General features: G+C 36.0%; 1 protein-coding gene across 1 annotated transcript; it reads left to right on the forward strand.

Annotated features, from left to right (window-relative positions):
* The first annotated feature begins 817 nt into the window (after positions 1-817).
* Positions 818-5,823, forward strand: LOC138342065 (uncharacterized). The gene is made up of 6 exons (XM_069294248.1): positions 818-1,274; positions 1,455-2,288; positions 2,760-3,569; positions 4,178-4,248; positions 4,666-5,055; positions 5,392-5,823. The coding sequence occupies exons 1-6, from the start codon at positions 818-820 to the stop codon at positions 5,821-5,823; spliced, it is 2,994 nt and encodes a 997-aa protein (XP_069150349.1).
* Positions 5,824-22,413: the final 16,590 nt, after the last annotated feature.

A 22,413-nucleotide genomic window follows, 5' to 3' on the forward strand; every position in this document is an offset into this window, starting at 1 on the left:
ATGTTGATTTCCTTTATTGATGAAACTTAAATAGTAAGTGTATAATATATATATATATATATATATATATATATATATACTTGTACAATCTAAGAATTTATTTTCTTATATAACTCCCGTCACTACTTCTTTGCTGTCGGTCAATGAGACATACTGGGTACACGTGGTTTCGTACTCATACTACGCTTGTTGCACTCTTTGTGGTGCAGATTCGATTCCGAGTAGGAGCACATCTCGTGGAGAAAATTGAGTCCGAGCTTGGAGTTCTTGGAGTTGTGGTGAGCTGCTTGGCTGTTCTGTGGCCCACACCTCCCTCTATCTTTTATTCATTCTGTTATTAGTATTCAGACAGGATATTCCTTATGTTAGTTTTGTCATTTAGTTTCAGACTTGCATCAAATTTTAGAAGCTCTTGTACTTAAGACACCAATTCTTGGGGTGATATGTTTTAGCTTCCACATTTCGTACTTATAAGGAACTCAATGTTGGAGATTCTTGCTAAGTGTTAGTCTTTTTACTCATTTGTTGGTTTAGTTGGGTTAATATGTTGGGTTGGCTTACCTATTTGTTCGGAACATAGGTGCCATCACGACTTGCAAAATTTGGGTCGTGACAAATTTGGTATCAGAGCCCTAGGTTCATCGGTCTCAAGAGTACAAGAACAATGTCTAGTAGAGTCTTGCGGATCGGTATGAAGACGTCCATACCTATCTTCGAGAGGCTATAGGACATTTAGGAAATAATCTGTTCTTTTATTCATTATCGTGCACACTTGACCTTGTAGAAATTCTAATCTTGATATTTCATTCTCTCCCAGATGGCGAGGAATCGTACATCGGCAAGTGGTGGTCAGGATCCTATTCCTGCGCCTGCTTCTGGGAACACTGTCCGAGGTAGAGGTAGGAGACGAGCTCGAGGTCGGGGTAGGGGCTGTGTTGCAGCACCTGTGGATGTTCAAGTACCAGTAGCTACCCAGGGTCGTGATAGGGTCGTACCTCCAGATGCAGAGGTTATTCATGGGGAGGTGCAAGATCGTGTCGAGGGGGATGGGCCAGCTCAGGATCCAACCAGTACTATTGTGCCCCCAGTGCTTCAAGATACCTTGGCTCGTATGTTAGGAATCCTAGAGGGGATGGCCCAGGCAGGAGCTTTGCCTGTCACTTCTGATGGCTCACAGACCCGTGTTGGAGGTCAAACTCCAGATCCGATAGTTGCTCCACATTCTCAGACTCCCAGGACTCAGCCAGTTGCCGTTGTAGCTCCTCGTTTGGATAGTATTGAGTTTCCAGATATGACATCACATTTGGTGAACAGGCCTTCTATGACTATGGATGAGCAAAAGATGTTTGGGAGGTTCAGACTAATGAATCCTCCTACTTATACTGGTGACTTAGCTGAGGATGCATATGAGTTTATAGTTAGTTGTCATGAGAGGTTGCATAATCTTTGATTAGTGGACTCTCATGGAGTTGATTACACAGCGTTTCAGATGACTGGCTCTGCTAAGCAGTGGTGGAGGGATTATATTAGTAGTAGGCCAGCTGGATCTCATCCACTATCCTGGACTGAGTTTACTCAGGTATTTCTATCCAAATTTGTTCCACGCAGTGAGAGGGAGCGCAAAAGGGCCCAGTTTGAGGGTTTGCAGCAAAATGGTATGTCAGTTGCAGAGTATGAGGGTAAATTTCATGCCTTGGCTAGGCATGCTTCGATGATACTTCCCACAGAGGCTGAGAGAGTGAGGAGGTTTGTTAAGGGGTTGATTATTTCGATCCGTCTAGAAGTTTCTCAAGTTGCTGCTTGTGGTGTTCCATTCCAAAAAGTGGTAGATGCTGCTAAGGAGTTGGAGATGATTCGACGTGAGGGATTTGAGCAGCGAGAGGGAAAGAGGACTCGTTATTCAGGTGATTATGGTGGTGCTCCGCCTAGGAGTCGGGGTTACTTGGGCAGAGGTTATCACCCTCAGTCCAGCAGACCCATTTATGCTGCTATACCAGCGTCTGAGGCTGGTTATGCTGGGAATAACTCTTCGAGCTCAATGCATACTTCGCAGAGTTCATCTTCTAGACATGTAGTTCGTGGAGGGCATTATGGTCATTCAGGTTCCTCTCATCGGCCTGTGTCTCGTAGGGGCTGTTTTGAGTGTGGTGATATGGGACACTTTGTGAGAGACTGCCCTAGGACCAGACGTGATGGATTGCATCAGGGTTCTCAGGCTTCGACTTCCAGGGCTGCACAACCTCCAGCTAGGGGTGGTGCACAGAATGGTAGAGGTGGTTCTCATTCAGGTAGAGGTGGTTCTCGTTCTGGTCGAGGTGGTGGTCGTGGAGGTTCACAATCTGATGGAGTTCGTTCTCACTGTTATGCTTTTCCAGGTAGGCCAGAGGCTGAAGCCTCAGATGCTGTTATCACAGGTATTATTCCGATTTGTCATCGACCAGCTACTGTATTATTTGATCCAGGCTCTACTTATTCTTATGTGTCCACATATTTTGCTCCTAGTCTGGATATATTGTGTGAGTCTCTTGATTTGCCGATACGTATTTCTACTCCTGTCGGGGATTCTGTAGTTGTAGATCGGGTGTATCGTTTATGTACTGTTACTTTGATGGGGTGTGACACTCATGCAGATTTAAAGGTCTTAGATATGATAGATTTTGATGTGATTCTTTGTATGGATTGGTTATCTTCTTACCACGCAATTTTAAATTGTCATGCAAAGACCATCACTTTATCTATGCTTGGAATTCCTATAGTAGAATGGAGAGGTACTCTTATTCATCCTTCTAAGGGTGTGATATCATTCCTTAAGGCTCGTCAGTTGGTACAGAGAGGATGTTTGGCTTACTTGTCCCATATTCGAGATACTAGTATTGAGACTCCTATGCTTGAGTCTATTCCAGTGGTGAGTGAATTTTCAGAGGTATTCCCGGCCGATTTGCCAGCTCTTCCACCAGATCGTGATATTGATTTTTGTATTGATGTGGAGCCAGGCACTCAGCCTATTTCTATTCCTCCTTATCGCATGGCACCGGCTGAATTGAAAGAGTTGAAGGAGGAGTTGCAAGATTTTTTGAGCAAAGGTTTTATTAGACCAAGTGTATCTCCTTGGGGTGCTCCAGTGTTATTTGTGAAGAAGAAAGATGGATCTATGCGTATGTGTATTGACTATCGGGAGTTGAACAAGGTAACCATCAGAAACAAGTATCCGTTACCTCATATTTATGATTTATTTGATCAGTTGCAGGGTGCTTCAATTTTCTCAAAAATTGACTTGAGATCTAGCTACCATCAACTGAAGGTTAGGGCGGAGGATATCCCTAAAACGGCTTTTCAAACACGTTATGGTCATTACGAGTTTTTGGTGATGTCTTTCGAATTGACTAATGCCCCAGCAGCTTTTATGGACTTGATGAATGGAGTGTTAAGACCGTATTTAGATTCCTTTGTTATTGTCTTCATAGATGATATATTAATATACTCACGCACTGAGGAGGAACATGAGCATCATTTGAGGATTGTTCTAGGGATTCTAAAGGAGAAAAAGCTTTATGTGAAGTTTTCAAAGTGTGAGTTTTGGCTTAGTTCGGTAGCATTCTTGGGACATGTAGTGTCCAAGGAGGGTATCATGGTGGATCCTAAGAAGATTGAGGCGGTTAGAGATTGGGTCAGACCTACTTCAGTTACTGAGATTCGGAGTTTCTTGGGCTTTGCTGGTTATTATCGACGGTTTGTTGAGGGTTTCTCATCCATTACATCTCCATTAACTAGATTGACACAGAAGGAGGTGACTTTTCAGTGGTCTGACGAATGTGAGGTTAGTTTCCAAAAGCTCAAGACTTTATTGACTACTGCTCTGATTTTGACCCTACCCATGGAGGGAGAGGGTTTTGTTGTATATTGTGATGCTTCTTGGATTGGAAGCGAAGGGTGATAGCTTATGCTTCGAGGAAGTTAAAGGTTCATGAGAAGAACTACCCTATTCATGATTTAGAGTTGGCAGCTGTTGTGTTTGCATTAATGATTTGGAGGCATTATCTTTATGGTGTGCATTGTGAGGTGTTCAGGGATCATCGTAGTCTCCAGTATATATTCAATCAGAGGGATCTAAATTTGAGGCAGAGGAGATGGTTAAAGTTGCTCAAAGACTACGATATGACTATTCTTTATCACCCAGGCAAGGCAAATGTTGTAGCAGATGCCTTGAGTCGGAAGGCGGTAAGTATGGGTAGTCTAGCCATGTTACAGGTTGGCGAGCGTCTTTTAACTAGGGATGTCCAATCCCTGGCCAATAGCTTTGTGAGACTTGATATTTCAGAATCTGGTAAGATGTTGGCTTATATGGAGGCTAGGTCATCCTTGTTGGAGCAGATTCGGGCTCAACAGTTTGATGATGGTGATTTATGTAAGATTAGGGAAAAGGTTTTAAAAGGAGAAGCCAAGGCTACAATTCTTGATAGTGAGGGAGTTTAGAGGATTAAGGGTCGTATATGTGTTCCTCGTACAGGTAATTTGACTAGATTGATCATGGAGGAGGCTCATAGTTCGAGGTACTCTATTCATCCGGGGGATACTAAGATGTATCGTGACTTGAAGCAACACTATTGGTGGTGTCGTATGAAGAGGGACATAGTAGACTTTGTATCTCGATGTTTTAATTGTCAGCAAGTGAAGTATGAACACCAAAAGCCTGGAGGTATGACTCAGAGGATGCCCATAACTGAGTGGAAGTGGGAGCGCATTGCTATGTACTTTGTGGTAGGGTTGCCATGTACCTTGGGTAAGTTTGATGCTATATGGGTCATCGTGGATCGACTGACTAAGTCTGCACACTTTGTACCAGTTCAGACTACCTATAACTCAGAGAAGTTAGCCAAGATCTATATTCAAGACATAGTTCGTTTGCATGGGGTTCCTATATCAATTATTTCAGATCGTGGCACCCAATTTACATATCATTTCTGGTGGACTATGCAGAAAGAGATGGGCACTCGGGTGGATCTTAGTACAGCCTTTCACCCTCAGACTGATGGTCAGTCTGAGCGGACTATTCAGGTTCTTGAGGACATGTTGCGGGCGTGTGTGATTGACTTTGGTGGTCAGTGGGATCATTTCTTGCCGTTAGCGGAGTTTTATTACAATAATAGTTATCACTCGATCATTGAGATGGCACCATTTGAGGCTCTATATGGTAGGAGATGTCGATCTCCAATTGGCTGGTTTGATGCATTTGAGGTTAGACCATGGGGTACAGATTTGTTGAGGGAGTCCTTGGACAAGGTCAAGTTGATCCAAGATAGACTTCTCATGGCTCAGAGTAGGCAAAAGAGTTATGCAGATTGAAAGATTCGTGATTTAGAGTTTATGGTTGGAGAGAGGATTTTATTGAAGGTTTCACCCATGAATGGTGTGATGAGGTTTGGAAAGAAGGGCAAGTTGAACCCAAGGTATATTGGTCCTTTCGAGATTGTTGAGCGTATTGGTGAGGTGGCGTATCAGTTGGCTTTGCCGCTTGGTTTGTCAGGTGTTCATCCTGTATTTCATATTTCAATGCTTAAGAAGTATCAACAGGGTGGTGATTATGTGATTCAATGGGATTCAGTGTTACTTGATCAGAATTTGACTTTTGAGGAAGAGCCGATAACCATTTTGGATAGGAAAATTCGGAAGCTAAGGTCCAGGGAGATTGCTTCAGTAAAGGTTCAGTGGAAGCATCGTCCAGTGGAAGAGGCTACATGGGAGACAGAGTCAGTTATGAGGAGTAAATATCCTCATCTTTTTGAGCGTTCAGGTTATCTCTTTTCTTTTTCCGTTCGTGGATGAATGTTTGTTTAAGTGGTAGGTGATGTAACGACTCGCTAGGTTGTTTTGAGAATTAGGACTATTTTGACTCTTTCTGAAAAATTTAAAGGGGGTATTTTAACTATTGATAACTACAAGTACCTAGTTGACGAAACTTTTATTAAATATAAGTAATATAGATAACAGATTAGTGGGTTTCACGGTTAATAAACTCTTGTTTAGAAAATAAAAGGGGTGGAGGCAGAAACTTACCGTAAGCGATGAACTAGAGCAGAAGCAATAACCACTGCTAACGAAAACAAGGAACTTCTCATCCCTTTTAAATTCTACCATAGGTATGTTGTCAAAGTAATTTTGGTTTGTTGTTATTATTATATTATTACATGGATAGTTCATATCAAAGTGGGGAAAACGATTGGTACATATTATAATTTTTTAAAAAAAAACGGCACCCAGGACGTATTCAAATTCCATTAATGACCATCATTCTGATGGTGTACTTTGATTTAAGGGTTGATTTGTATGTTATTTTATTATTTTATTTCTTGTTATTATTATTTTAAGTGATGGAAAAAAAAATTGGAAAAAAAGGCAAATGGCAGTGGCATCGTTCTTTCCATGGCAAGCATGGAAATTGGTCATTTAAGATTATCATATTGGTAGGGGATCTGCCAATCATTGGGCAATCATATGCCAATGATTGGCATTTGGTAAAAAGGTAAAATAATTCTTTTTTTGAATATGACATTTGGTTACAGTTTAGATTTTTTTGGGCAAATCGTGACCATTGTAGACCGATTGTGTATTGCGTGGTATTGTTAATTGGTGGAGTTGATTCTTAGTTTATGTAATTATCAAATCAAGGTACTAGTTTTGACATATTGAGATAGATAATTAACTATTATATATACACCATATGGTCAAATATTGAATGTTAGGGTATTTAAGAAATTAAGGTTAAATTCTTGGCTTGAAATATGACAATTTGGCATATAAACTATGCCAAGTTTTGGGATTTTATTAGAGATATGAGTGAGTTTTGAGATTTATGTTGTACCTATAATAAATTTAAATGTCTACAAACTCGCTTACTTACGAACCTTGCATCATTGGTAGATCGTGAGCGTTTCGAAACTTTGCATAACGGGAAGGAACTATCTTAAAGATTCTGACACGAATTCGGCACTTGAGGTATGTTAAGATTTTTTTTGACTTGTTGAAGGACGTTTTCCTAATTAAAGATTAAAAAAATGAAAATAGACAAAGGGGTAAGGGCGAAAGATGGGGGTCTCGTATCAATGGTGTGACGGGCATTGGTACGAGTACCGGTGTTATAAAACGGAAAGTTACTACTATAGAATGTGGATTTTAATTTGAGAATTTTCCAAAGCATATGGGCATTTGATGATATAGTATTGACTTGAAATTTTTGTGTGATTGTGTTTTATTATTTATGTATTTTTTTTACACCCGTATAGTTGTGATGATGGAGGTGGTTGTGTATTATGTCGATATTGATTGAGTGAGATGCATCATCATCCCCTTATTTTGAATAATCTTGTATACATGCATTGACATGAGATTGAGTATAAGATGGGCACGTGGAGATCGTCCGTGCTGGGGATGGTAAGAATGTTAAGATTGTAATTTGGGCACGTGGAGACCGTCCGTGCGGAAATTGTTTGATATTTATGGTGGTGCGTTGAGATCGTCCGCACAGACACGTGGAGATCGTCCGTGTCGGTATATGGACCTCGTGAGTCCCCCATGGGTCATGAACTCTCGATGTATTTCCGAGGAGTATCATGTATATACGGTTGAGTGAGTACTGGGTATTCTGAGGCACATCATTATATGGCATCATATTGCATTGCGTTTCATCCCATCATTCATTCTTGATGACTATTTGTTTCGTTTGGTGTTTGGAAAATATTAAATGTTGATTTCCTTTATTGATGAAACAGAAATAGTAAGTGTAATATATATAAATATATATATATATATATATATATATATATATATATATATATATATATTCTTGTACAATCTAAGAACTTATTTTCTTATATAACTTCCGTCACTACTTCTTCGTTGTCGGTCAATGAGACATACTGGGTACACGTGGTTTCGTACTCATACTACGCTTGTTGCACTCTTTGTGGTGCAGATTCGATTCCGAGTAGGAGCACATCTTGTGGAGCAAATTGAGTCCGAGCTTGGAGTTCTTGGAGTTGTGGTGAGCTGCTTGGCTGTTCCGTAGCCCACACCTCCCTCTATCTTTTATTCATTCTGTTATTAGTATTCAGACAGGATATTCCTTATGTTAGATTTGTCATTTAGTTTCAGACTTGCATCAAATTTTAGAAGCTCTTGTACTTAAGACACCAATTCTTGGGGTGATATGTTTTAGCCTCCGCATTTCGTACTTATAAGGAACTCAATGTTGGAGATTCTTGCTAAGTGTTAGTCTTTTTACTCTTTTGTTGGTTTAGTTGGGTTAATATGTTGGGTTGGCTTACCTATTGGTTCGGAACATAGGTGCCATCACGACTTGCAAAATTTGGGTCGTGACAGTTGAAGCGTCTGATTATAATTATTCAATATATGTACTAATACACATATAAGAATATGAAGAATCAATCTTGAAATTTTTAAAACATTCATTGTATTTTAGTCAATATGATACTTAGCATTTATTTAAATATATATTTACTTTTTCTTACACAAATTATTAAAGGAGTATTTCTTTATTTAAAGATAAAAATGTTTAATTAATTATATTATATGAGTTTAATTAAATATTTTATAGCCTTTTCATTTTGTGTGGGGGTAAAATGATAATTCAACTTTTCACTTTGGAGTTTTTCACTTATAATAATATATGATATATGATATGATTGATGATATGATATCATTGATATGTATTAGAGTTATATGTATAAGTTTCTTCTACGTTTGAAGTAATGGCATTTATAAGATTTGAAGGAATAAGGCTTATGTTTTCACATGAACTTTGAGGACGTTATAGCTTAAATATGATGACATTTGAGTTTGTCTTATGCTTAATAAAGATGTTGTAATCTAAATCAATTTTGAGTTCGGTTCAAAGTAGCCAGTCCCGAGACGTCTCTCGTTCAACATTTATTGTTTTGGATAATGTATTCGTCGTATGATTTTATTTGGCTCTATTTTTTATTTATTTGATATCTTATATAGTTGAACCGTCTTACTAATCTCTTCTTACTCTCTTTGTTTGCATGAACAGGAGAAAATGGAGTCTTTATAAAAGACCTACTGCCATGAGAAGTCTCTTCGTGAGAATCTGTACTGTCGCTACATTTGGAATCGGCGTATATCTCCTCATTCAGTTCATCCCCTCTTGAAAAGCATCGGAGTTGATGAAGCAATAAAAGAATAAGGGAGAAAAAGGAGCGACCTGATCATTGTTAGCTAGCTTTAAGGTTAAATTAATCTTTTTTTTTCTCATGTGATTGTTTGTTTTAGGTTATATTAGCTTATCTGTCTTAGACACTTGGCCTTTAGAGGGGGGAATTACTATTAGGGTAAATCACATAAATGTACCATATTAAAATATTATCATTTATGTCAATATAATATTTCTAATAAATATAACAATTTTTAAGAATTAAAAAATTGAACAGTTAATCTTCCTTTGCTCTTTCTCGGCCCTTTTTCTCTCTTCTTTTTTTCTTTCTATGTCAATCTTTCTTCCTCTTTTTTTTTAAAATTTTCATTTAAATAATTATTTTAAATTAGTTTTTCCCTTATTTCACTATTTTTATTCAAAAACACGACAAGAAAAGGAATAGAAAAAACAGAAAATTGTACAATATGATGTTCTCAAATAAGATTTTCAAAATTTTAAAATTATAGAAACAATAGTTCATCATCCATTGTCATTATAAAGATTCAATTTTACGAACTTGTGATTAGTTTGGATAGGTTGTTGCTACAAATAAGTGAAATGTCCTTTGTAGTTTATATCCCAATTTAAAGAGGGTTTGGTTAAGTTTATAATTGATTTTGGTTAAGTTTATAATTTATTCATGAATAATACAAGTTCAGTTCAATCTATAGATTATTGTCTTGTCTTTCGTTAGTTACGTTTTTCATTTATTATTATTTTTCTCTTGTAATTCAACTTTAATATTAAGTAATATACTTTTAATGCAAATTTAATTCATTTTGTATTTTATTGTTTGTTATTATTAATATAGATCATTGTCTTCTGTTTCATTGGTTACAATTTTTATCTATAATTAATTCAACTTTAATTTAATTTGTGTATGGACTTTTAATACAAATTAATTTATTTTGCATTTTGTTGGTTGATTTGTTATTATTGAATTACCTCTTTAATTCATTATTGATACAAATTTATTCAATTACAAATCACATGATGCTCTTTCATTTGATACATTTATTATTCATGTTTAATTGTTTTTCATTCAACTTTGATATGAATGTAACATTCTTTTTATTCAAGTTTAATTCATTTGACATATGTTTCTCCATTTGTTACAATTAGATTACTTGTCTAATTAATTGGATATCGTAGTGATAAAAGCAAAGATAATCTATACGATGCATATGATATAAGTTTTATTCATGGATAATATGAGTCTAATTCAATTTATAGATCATTGTCTTGTCTTTTGTTAGTTTACGTTTTTTATTCATTCTAAACTCTCTTCTAATTCAACTTTAATATTGTGTAATACAATTTTAAAACAATTTAATTTATTTTGCAATGTTTTGATTTATTTATTACTATTGGATTACTTATTTAATTCATTATAAATACAAATTTAATTTACTCTATAGATCATTGTGTGATACATTTTTTATTCAACTTAAATATGTGTGTGATACATTTTTAATTCAAGTTTAATTCATTTTCAATTTATTATGTGTCTTCATTTGTTACAATTAAATTATTTGTTTAGTTAATTAATTATTGATAAAAAGTTTATTCATTCTACGAATTATTGACTATTCTACGAAAAAAATTAAAGAGAGAAACTAAAGGGAAAAAAGTAACAGAAAGATGTTTTAACCACTGGATTGAGTTTATGTGGACTCAATTGTTTAGTTGTTTTGTAAAACGTGGTTGTATTTATCATGATGTTAGTGGTTTATTAAAATGGTGGTTGTTAAGTTAGGCAAATGACCAGGTTCTGATGTATGGTTTAAGTGTTGGGACTGGTTATGGTTGTCTAGTGTTTTTAGAACTTATATGATAATGGGGATGTGAGTCAAGATGAATGAGTTTGTATAAGGTTTTAGTTTCATCAACTGTTCCAAAAGGGTCTGGGAGTTGGCGTGAGAAACTGAGAAGGACCAGTATGTTGGTGGATAGGGCTAGTGATGGCCTGATATTCGTGAATTTTAATATGGTAGAAGTGTTAGGCTATTATTTTGCACTAAAGTGGTCTTATATTTGTGGATATTCATGTGATAGAAGGGTTAGACTATGATTTGACATTATGGTGACCTAATATGTAGACTTGGGAAGCCATAGAATGACAAGAGGGTCGAATGCATAAGTATTAGAGTTATAGTGGAATGAAGTAGGAGATTAAGTTAAAAGCGTACTACTTTATGGGTATTATACCTAGGACGGTGAAAGCATGTGGATAGAGAATTGAGATGGTGTAACTTTCATATTTTATGTTCCCTTCTGAATGTCTTCTTCTATTATGAAGAAGGTTCAGGTTTACCGATGAAGCATACTATGTGTTGTTTCAGAGTGTACCAACAATTGAAGGGAAGTGCACTCCTTCAAAAACTAATCTAGACTGGAGAATGAGGATTAGTTGTGAGCTAGTGATACTGGAGTAGTTAAGAATCCCGCCACATAAGTGAGTTTGAATAAAGAATATATTGGTCATTGCACTAAAGTAGCATCTTCTAACATATGCTCTAATATAGATATTAACATTAAGCATACTTGCACCAGAATTAATTCGTTAGAAGAACTGATTGGGCTGAGGAATAAGTCATACATCTCTCCACTAGTGTAAGATCAAGAAAAACATCCATCTCGGTACCGAACTTTCATGATTTATATTCTTAAGTTGACAATAGATAGGAGCAACTCTGACTCAATTCTGCAGGTCAAAGCAATTATCATCCATCTTAATTCGTGATATAGCGGGCTTTCATAATTCGTATTCTCAAGTTGAAAGGAGATATGAGCAGCAACAACTCAAGTCTGCAAGTAAGGCAATAACATCAACCTCAGTCATATACCGACCTTCTAGAATTCACATTCTCATATTGTAGCAACTTCTAAGAAAATTGATCCATCAGGGTCTGTCCCATCAACAACCTTAGTACGACCATCACAACCAAACTCAATCTCGAACTCAACCGTGTCGCCATCAAAGAGGCTACGGAAACCCTCAGATCTGATACCAGACTAGTGAATTTATATATACTCACTGAACCGCTTCACGGTTCCCTCAAGCCTCTGTCCACTCTCACCCACCATTCTCACTAAAAATGAGAAATTCTAAAGACCTTTTGTGTGTTTCCTTTGGAATCATCATCGTTACAAGAAAAAATAATCTATTAGAAGTAAAATGACCAACGACTACATTAGATTATTTTCTTGTGACGGTGACATAACCAAAGGAACCACACAATGGGTTTTTAAGGTTTCTGTTTGTTAGTGATGAGAATGGCGGGTGAGAGTGGACAGAGGGCTAAGGAAACCGTCAAGTGGCTTAGTGACGATCTCTTCATTCACTAATATGGTGTCAGATCTAAGTTTCCATAACCTATTTGATTGCGACATATTGCTGAGTTCGACGTTGAGTCTGGCACTGATGGTTGTACTAAGGTTGTTCATGTGACCGGCCTTGAAGGAGCGAGTTTCTCAAGAGTTATTACAACATAAGAATATGGATTCTTAAAAGTCGTTATAGCACAAAGATGCATGATATTGCTTTGACCTGCAGACTTGAGTTAGTGCTGCTCATATCTGTTGTCAACAATATTAATTCTGAAAGGTCAGTGATAGAGATGGATGTCATTTCTTGATCTTCCACGAGTGAAGAGCATGGCGGTTGTTAAGTTGTGCAAATGACCAAGGTCTAATGTATGGTTTAAGTGTTGGGACTGTTTAACCGCCTAGTGTTTTTAGAAATCATATAATAATAGGGATGTGAGTCAAGATAGACGAGCTAGTTTCATATACTGTTCTAAAAAAGTCAGGGAGTTGGCATGAGAAATTGAGAAGGATCAGTAAGTTGGTTGATAATGCTAGTGATGACCTGATATTCGTAAATTTTAATATCGTAGAAGTGCCAGGCTAGTATTTTTCATTTACGTGGTCTTATATTTGTAGATATTAATGCGATAGAAGGGTTAGATGATTATTTGACATTATGGTGACCTAATATTTAGACTTGGGAAGCCATAGAATGACAAGATGGTCGAACGCTTAATTATTAGAGTTGACAGTGGAATGAGGTAGGAGGTTGAGTTGAAAACATACTTGTTTATGGGTATTATATCTAGGATGGTGAAATCATGTGGATATGGGTATTATATCTAGGATGGTGAAATCATGTGGATACAGACTTGGAGTGGTGTAACTTCCATATTGTTTTGTTCCACCAGTGTGATGAAGAATAGATCCGAAAAAGAGACTTTCATTTCCAGTCTCCTATTTATTTATTTATTAAATTTGTATGTTCCCTTCTGAATGTTTACTTCTGTTATGTAGTAGGTTTGTGTCGATTGATTATGCCTACTAGTATGCATTGTTTTTACTGATACTAATATAGCTATGCCACTTGGCATAGTCTGGTGATAGCAATTTAGTAATGTTCCATAGCTAATGAAGATAATGATTTTTGATAGCTATGGTCGATGATGCCTACTAGTATGTGTGGTTTCAAAGTGTACACAAATTTGAAGGGAAACGCACTCCTTCAAGAACTACACAAGACGTAGAATAAGGATGAGCTGCTAGCTAGTGATGCTGGAGTAGTTAAGAATCCTGTCACATAAGTGAGTTTAAATAAAGAGTATATTGCTCACTGGACTAGTGTAGCAGTTTGTAATCGATGCTCTAATATAGATATTAACATTAAGCATATTTGCATCATAATTAATTCCTTAGAAGAATTGATTTGGGTAAGGAATCAGTCATATATTCTCTCCACTAATGTAAGATCAAGGAAAGCATCTATCTCGGTATCGACCTTTAATAATCCATATTCATAAGTTGACAATAGATAGGAGCAACTCTTACTCAAGTCTGCAGGTCAAAAAAATTATCATCCATCTTAATTCGTGATATAGCGGGCTTTTATAATTCATATTTTCAAGTTGACAGGAGATATAAGCAACAACAACGCTAGTTTGCAGGTAAGGCATAACATCAATCTCTGTTATATACCGACCTTCTTGGATTCACATTCTCATGTTATAGAAACTCCTAAGAAATTCGCTCCATCAAGGCCAGTTATATAAAAAGCCTTAGTATGACCATCACAGCCTAACTCAATCTCGAACTCAACCCTTAGCCCTTTGTCCACTCTCACCCGCCATATTTATCACTAAAAATGAGAAACTCTAAAGTCCCTTTGTGTGTTTCCTTTGAAATTGTCATCGTTACAAGAAAATCTAATATAGTAGTTGGTCATTTTACTTAAATTAGATTGTTTTCTTGTGACGGTGACAATTTCAAAGTAACTACTCAATGGCGTTTTAGGGGTTTTGTTTGTTAGTGATGAGAATGGAAAGTGAGAGTAAACAGAGGGTTTAGGGAATCGTCAAGTGGTTTTGTGACTATCTCTTCATCCACTAGTCTCGTATCAGATCTAAGTGTTTCTGTAGCCTATTTGATGGCGACATATAGCTGATTTCGAGGTTGAGTCTTAAAGTGATGGTCGTATTAAGGTTGTTGATGTTACCATCTCTAATGAAGCAATCTTCTCAAGAGTTACTAAAACACGAGAATATGAATTCTTAAAAGTCAGTATATCACCAAGATATATGATATTGCTTTGACCTACAGAATTTAGTTAGTGCTGCTCCTATCTGTTGTCAAGTACTTACGAATATGAATTCTGAAATGTCAGTGATAGAGATGGATGTTATTTCTTGATCTTCCATGGGTGAAGAGCATATGGCTCCATTGAAGGTCTTAACGTACATCCATGTAAATTCTCAACAAAAATTGCGTTGAAATTCCAGATCATAAAAAAAAGATGGACTATAGCACACGAAAATTGGCAAAATATGGGGTTTACCTTCTCTGGGCTCATTTGTCCTTGAAAATGGGTCTTTTTTACCGTGGTGACCAACTAGCTTTATAAATAAGGTCGTAACAAATTTCCGTGTAAATTTTCATCAAAAATGATGTTAGAATTCTGTTCACCAAAAATCTCATGGGTAATAGCACATGAAAATCGGCAAAATAACGGGATTACCTACATTGGGGCTCGTTTGACCTTGAAAATGAGTTTGTTTGTCTATGGTGACAAATTTACTCCATAGATAAGGTCCTAATAGACGTCTATGTAAACTTTTGATAAAAATGACGTAGAATTCTGGATCACCAAAAAATATGGTGGACTATAACACACGAAAATCGAAAAACATAGGAAATTTACTTGTTCTGGCTCGTTTGACCTTAAAAATGAGTTGTTTAGGCCGTGCTGGCCAGTTGCTCCATAGATAAAGTCTCAACGGACGTCCATGAAATTTTTGGCAAAAATGGCGATGGAATTGTGAATCAGCAAAAATCTCATTGACTTATAGCACACGAAAATCGACAAAATAGGGGGTTTACCTGCTCCAGCTAGCTGTAGCCAAAACATCCCATTTTCAAGGTCAAACAATCCCTAGAGCAGGTAAACTCCCCATTTTTTCAATTTTCGTGTGCTATAATCCATGAATTCTTGGGGAGCAAGAATTTCATTTTTTTTTCAAAACTTTTTGTGGAGTTCCGTTAACACTTTAGGAACGGAGCCAGTTGGTCCCAATGGTCAAATAGTTGACCAGCCTTTTTTCATGGTCAATTTTGTGTTGGATAGACATTTTTGTCACAAATCATGGTATCTAGAAGCTTAATCTAGATATGGCCAATGATGAAAAATATGTATTGCCTGATAGAATATTTACTTCTGAAACATTGACATATTTGAAGCTATCGAGGTGTGTCTTTGAGCTGCCTATTGGTACTTATTTCCCCAATCATGTTAGTCTTCTGGAAGAGGATTCTGCAATCGTTTATTCTATAGGATTTAAAAAAACAGTTAATTAGTTAATGCTCGAGACTTTTGGAGTAGACATATTCTGTTGATATTGATTCCGTTTATTTGGTTTTCCAAGTACTTGAGAACTTGTCTACCCTTAGCAGCTATAAAATTACATTTGAGTGTTTTAATGTGAACCCAATATTTAGAATCATTAAACATCTTTGCTTTAACGGAACATCCCTAGAGGTAAGAAAATTATGATGCCTCATTTTATTTCGTAGCTGTTGTAATTAACACTCCATAATTTTATTCATTTTTTGACATGTTTTTTTCAGACGAAACATTGCTTGGTCGATGTGCCAGACAGGTCTCTCCAGTCACTAAAACTACAAAGCCATGAAAATTTGTGACTTTAAGATTTCTGTTGAAAGTATTTTCTTGTTTAGTTTGCCTGCTTACGACTTCTCCTAATTTTAACGAAATTGAAATAGACGAGGTAGTAGATGTAAGACATACCATACCTAATAAGGACAGTTCTATTCTTACACTTAATATCTTTAACTTTCGTAACGCAAGTCGACTATTAAGAGACTTTGTCTTCAGATTGATGAGACATTAACTCAGAGAACAAAACCTTTATCTTACTTATCAATGGAGCTATGAGATTGATCCAAATATAGGTTGCGGAAATTCAAGGGATCAAGTACTGGAATGTACTAACAAGAGTCCTCTTCTCATTCTCCAAAACTTGAGAGAATGATCATTGAACAGCGCGAGAAATTAGGCAATGCCATGAACTTTAAGGAAATTTTGAGGGAACTGCTAAGCTGCAATTACAAGCTATTTTCCCAGTGGCGTATTACGTACGACTTCTTTTTAAGTATGCTGATGTCATATTTAAGCTGAATATTTTGTGTTTGATGTTGTCCAATTTATAGCCAGATTTTCTTTGTCGTATGTAGATGTTCTGTTGTGGGTGATAAAAGGTTTGCATTCAATGTTGGAAAATTTCATAAATGGTTACAAATTTGCTATTCAGACATATTCGGGGGTTTTATTTGTTTTTGGGTTTTTGAATAGCCGAATGGCTGAAAATTGAATGGTAAGTAACATACACTCCCTCTATCCGAAAATAAATATCACTTTAGCCAAAAATAAGTTTTCCCATAATATGTAGGAAATCAAGAAAGAAGATTGTATTTACTCTCGTATTAAAGAACTGCTCCTTAATAGTATTCAGTTCCAAAAAATCATCTAATAAATAACGGTAACATAATAAACTATACCTTCTATTTATTATTTTCCTTAATGGACATTAAATGAGCTAAATTTATACTTATTTTGGAGTGGAGGAAGTAGTAGTATATACCTATGTCGTTTTGGTCAATGCCCATTTTGGCCAACTGTGAAATCCTATTTATCAGGGCGAATACCTTCACCTTGTTCATTACGCCATACTGCTATGTGTCTCCCCTTTCTCTTAAGTAGCTATTAATATCACTTGCCAAGTAACAGTTACTTTATATATTTAGAGAGAGATACATATCTGTAGAGAGAGATCGATGACTAATGATAATCACGTTGGTTCAGGAAATGGAGGATTTCATAGCTATTGCAGATCCCCGCAACCAACCCCTTCTCGTTCATCTTCCCATGGTATGCTCCCTAACTTCTTTTTTACTCTTACAAATGCATTCCCCTTCTCCATGGAACATTCATGAAACTTAGCTTCTGTTTTGTATATTTGGTTTTGATATGCTTACTCGAGCCGAGCCTCTATTAAGAACAATCTCGCTTCTTTACCTTCACAAGGTAAGGCTACAAATTGCATACACATAACTCGTTCACGCACCACCTGTAAAATTATATGTACTAGATTTGTTGAATATTCAAAAATTTGTTAAGCTTTATAAATGTTGAAGCACATACAGTACTATCCCCCAAAAACATAACAAAAAGAATCCATTTTTTTTCAGGAGAGCTAATAATTTTCATTCATTCTTCAGGATTTTTATTATTTTCTTTAGAGGAGAGCTGCAACTTGTATACATTTCTTAGCTTGTTGTATCGCCATCTACTAAACATGCGTCTTTAATTATCTAGGGACTGATATGCATTTTTTTTCCATACATGTATTTGCAAAGCTAGTTGTTTGTATATCAATAGATCAATTCATGGTAATGGTGATCGACACAACAATTTCTAGTTTTATTTTGGAAATTGTAAGACAAAAGGGGAACAAGTGGAAATCAATCAATAAAAAGATTGTGAGAAAAAAATCGTCTAAAGCTAGCATGTTTGAAAACCAACAAGTTGAATTCCACAATGTCCCTTAAGTCCTTTTATGTTTTTGACTTTTGTATGGGTGTGTTCCAAAGTTTTAGTTTAAATGATTATAAATGGTTTGAGACAAAGTGTAGACTTTCGCTTGTTTTTATTAAAGACTTCGATTATAAAGAAAAGTTTTAAATTTCTACATCATTTTCTACTATCTTATGTTATGATATGCTAAGAGGCTTGTATGAGGTTTTTTAGAGTCTTGTACTTCTTGTCACATCTAGGGGGTACTCTTGAGTCGTGACAACAGGAGAGCCTTCATCTTAATATTCTCTCGATATTAAGCAAAAATCTCATGGAATAATCATTAATATTATTCATTTCATCATCCATGGAAAGTCCAATTAAGCAATCAATACAAGCTAAAGTTCATTTAGAATAACTCGTTAATCTTGATCCAACTCAGGTGAGAAAACATTTCAACCTTCTGAATCCTTTTGTGAGAAAACTCATTCTCAATCATGTTTTTCATAGTATGTGAGAAATCATTTCACAACAACAACATTTATGATTTACTCTCAAAGTAACCTTAAATAATTTATATAAACTTCATAAAAGAAAATATTTTTTCTTTCATAGTTCATAAGCTTCATCATATGTAACCCGCCCAGAATTTCAAGGGTTGGGTTCAAGATAATTTGAATTGAGTTCAATTTCAACCCACCAAAGCTTAACCCATTTGATAAAAATTCTCAATTTAGCCCAATTCAATCTCCAGTTTCAACCCGTTCTAAAACTTTTTATTAAGATATGTTCCTATATTGAAAGTATGAATTATAGAACTTCCAATTTCAACCGTTGAAAAGTATAGAACTTTTGATTTAAGCCTCATTTTGACGGAACCTGTCTATGACTTTTAGGTCTTCCAATGGTCCGTAGACTAGACTCCAACTGTAGAAACCAAGTTAACCTTAAAAATTTCACTAAGTCTAGGACTCACCTATGAGACATATTTATGACTTGTACAAAGAACGACAGACCGTCCTGGTGAATCGTACAAAGGGTACTGAGACTTGATTTTTGAAAAATTATGTTCTCTCTTCCTTTGGTAGTTATCTACAGTCGTAGATAGGACCCATAGACACAATCTTCAACCCAAAAAATCTTTTTTTCTTTCTTTTCCGAATGACAAGGTGTTACATTAGGACCTCAAATCGTCAAAACGGCTTCGAAAACCACTTTTGAGCAACTTAGCCTTTTGAAACTCAAAACTTACCAAATTCTTCAGTTTTTATTCAACTCTTGAAACCAACATCCAAAACTCAACATAATTAATATGGGGTCAATATTGGGAGGGAAAACAGTAATTTCATGATAATAGTAAAGAATGACCAATCAGGTCATTACAGACATAAATTTTTTTAAAAAATAGAAAAAATCAAAATTATAAGCACAAAAAGGATTTTGATAACTCAATTTAGAAAACGAATAAAGAAAAAGTTAAGTAATTATACAACTTCAATGAGTTGGCAATTCATTGAAGAAGCTTTGAGGGGATTTAACTTTCTAGACTCATTTAATAGGCCAGTCATGATTTGTGTTACTACAACCCACTTCTCTGTCAAGGAGATCCCATGTCCCCCCTTCTATTTGTAATGGTAATGGAGTATTTGTCAATGATTCTGTGGAAAATGAGTGCTTTACCTGATTTCAAATTCCATTAGATATGCAAAGTGACCAAACTAACTCACTTAATCTTTGCGGATGATCTAATGATTTTTTGCAAAGGGGATATGTGTTCAATTAATAGAGTGATGGAGGCACTTGATCACTTTAGTAAAGTGACGGCATTAATGGCTGATTTGGATAAGTCAAACATATTCATAGCTGGTGTGGGAGAAGCGGTTAAGCAGAATATCCGACTAACAACTGGTTTCTCAGTGGGTACTCATCCTATCAAGTATTTGGGACTCCCACTTACTTCAAAGAATGTTGCAAATGGAACATTACTTCAATCGGGGAACTCTTGTGGCAAGTAACAATGAAGAAAGATGTGTTATGGGTAAAATGGGTGAATGGTATTTGTATGAAGAATAATGTGAATATATGGGACCATAATGCCCCGGCAAATTGTAGGTGATACTGGAGGAAATTGAATGCACTTAAATCGCGAATGGCATGCTGGAATCAAGATGGAAATATACTCTCACACATAATGTGGCATACTCAGTATTTCACAGTTATCAAGCATTATTAGCTCCGCTCCCAAAACTAAAGGGGGCTGATTTAATATGGAATTTTGTTGTGATACAGATACAAAAGGAATTGAGAGAAAGGATAGGCATGTTTCATATGTGTCACCGAAAAAAAAAACTTAGAAAACAGCACTTCAATTTTTTTCCCTTAATGGGTGAGAAATGAGCTGAAGTAACACTTATTTTGGGACAGAGAAAGTAGTAGTATATAGTTATGTCGTTTCTGGTCAATACTCATTTTCCCAACTATGAAATCATATTAATCTCATTGAATACCTCTTTCTTGTTCACTCCGCGCTGGTACCACGTGTCCTCCCTTTCTCTTATATTTTGTTGCTATATATATGGGGATAGATTGTTATCCAAGAAACACATACCATACAAAGAGAGCTTTGAGAGAGAGGTATATTTGTATAGACAGAGTGAGATGGATAATGGTAATCATGTTGGTGGTTCAGGAAATGGAGGATTTCATAGCTATCACAGATCTCCACAACCAACCTCTGTAGATCCCCCTTCTCTTGGTATGCCACCTATCTTCTCTTTTACTATTTACAAGTGATTTCTCTATATATATGTATGGTTGGAATATTCATGAATTTTTATATTTGATATGCTTACTAAATCCGAGCGTTTCTATTAAAATATATCTCACAAGGTAAGGGAAAGTCTATGATTACAACGCACTTTCAGATTCTATATAGACTGATTACTAGGCATGTTCTCATTGTTGTTGAATATTCATGAAGCTTTGTATATGCCGAAGCGCACACAGTTTTTTTTAGGAGAGTTAACTTGGGCTGCTAGGTAATAATTTTCATTAATTCCTCTGAATTTTTCATTTTCTTCTTTAGCTTTGTTGAGCCTTGGAAGATAATAAAAATGGAAAGCTGCAATTCGTGTAGATTTCGGCATTTCTGGTTTTCTTTTGGAACTTAAAAGAAAAAAATGGAAACAATTGGCATGCATGCAATCGTGTGTATGTCCTCTTTACCGCTTTTTACGCTTGTCTCTCCTCTAAAAAGAAAATATTAAAAAGAGAGTGGAAGAAACAAACCGTCTAATGTTAGCAAGTTTGAAATCAGCTAGCTAAATTACATAAATTGAAGGCTTTAATTATGACATAAAAATTGCCTAAATTGTCCGTTCCATGAAAATTTTATCTTATTCCTATATTATGGTTATAGTAAAAGAAAAATCTGTCTGATCCGAGACAAGTTTCTATACATGCGAGAGTCGGTTGAAGATTAGACAAAGTAAGATAAATGATGAAAACTAAATACGAAACGTCATATGTTTACCTTTCTTAGCTTGTATTTACACTGATTATATAAGATATGCTTCTGATGTTCACAAGAATAATGTTCAAAATTCATAATGTCGTCTTACATTATGATTGTCATATCCAGCTAATAATTCGTGAAACATATATTTTTGTGTGCATTAGCTTTGTAATTTATTCTATACTTGGGTAGGTAATAGCAAATGTTACTTAAAAATGTGTTACTAGACAATAAAAGCGTAGCTAGTGGTGATGAAATTAGATGAATATTTTGGTGATATATACCACACTTCTTTTTAATGTCACTCTGGTGCTTTTTTTTGGTTTGAAATTAAGATATGGGATGAGCCTGGAACTGCCTGCTCATCTCAACCAGGAAGTTGTTGAAATCATCATTCAGGAGCAAGACCAAGTCATACCAAATGTGGCCAGAATCATGCATAGCACCCATCCTCCCCATATCATGATATCCGATGACGTCAAAAAGACCATGTACCATTGTATCTCTGAGTTCATATGCTTTGTAACATATGAAACCAATGCATTGCCAGTGTGAGCA

Source organism: Solanum lycopersicum, chromosome 2 (genome assembly GCF_036512215.1).
Source record: "Solanum lycopersicum chromosome 2, SLM_r2.1".
In the NCBI taxonomy this organism is placed as follows: Eukaryota; Viridiplantae; Streptophyta; class Magnoliopsida; order Solanales; family Solanaceae; genus Solanum; species Solanum lycopersicum.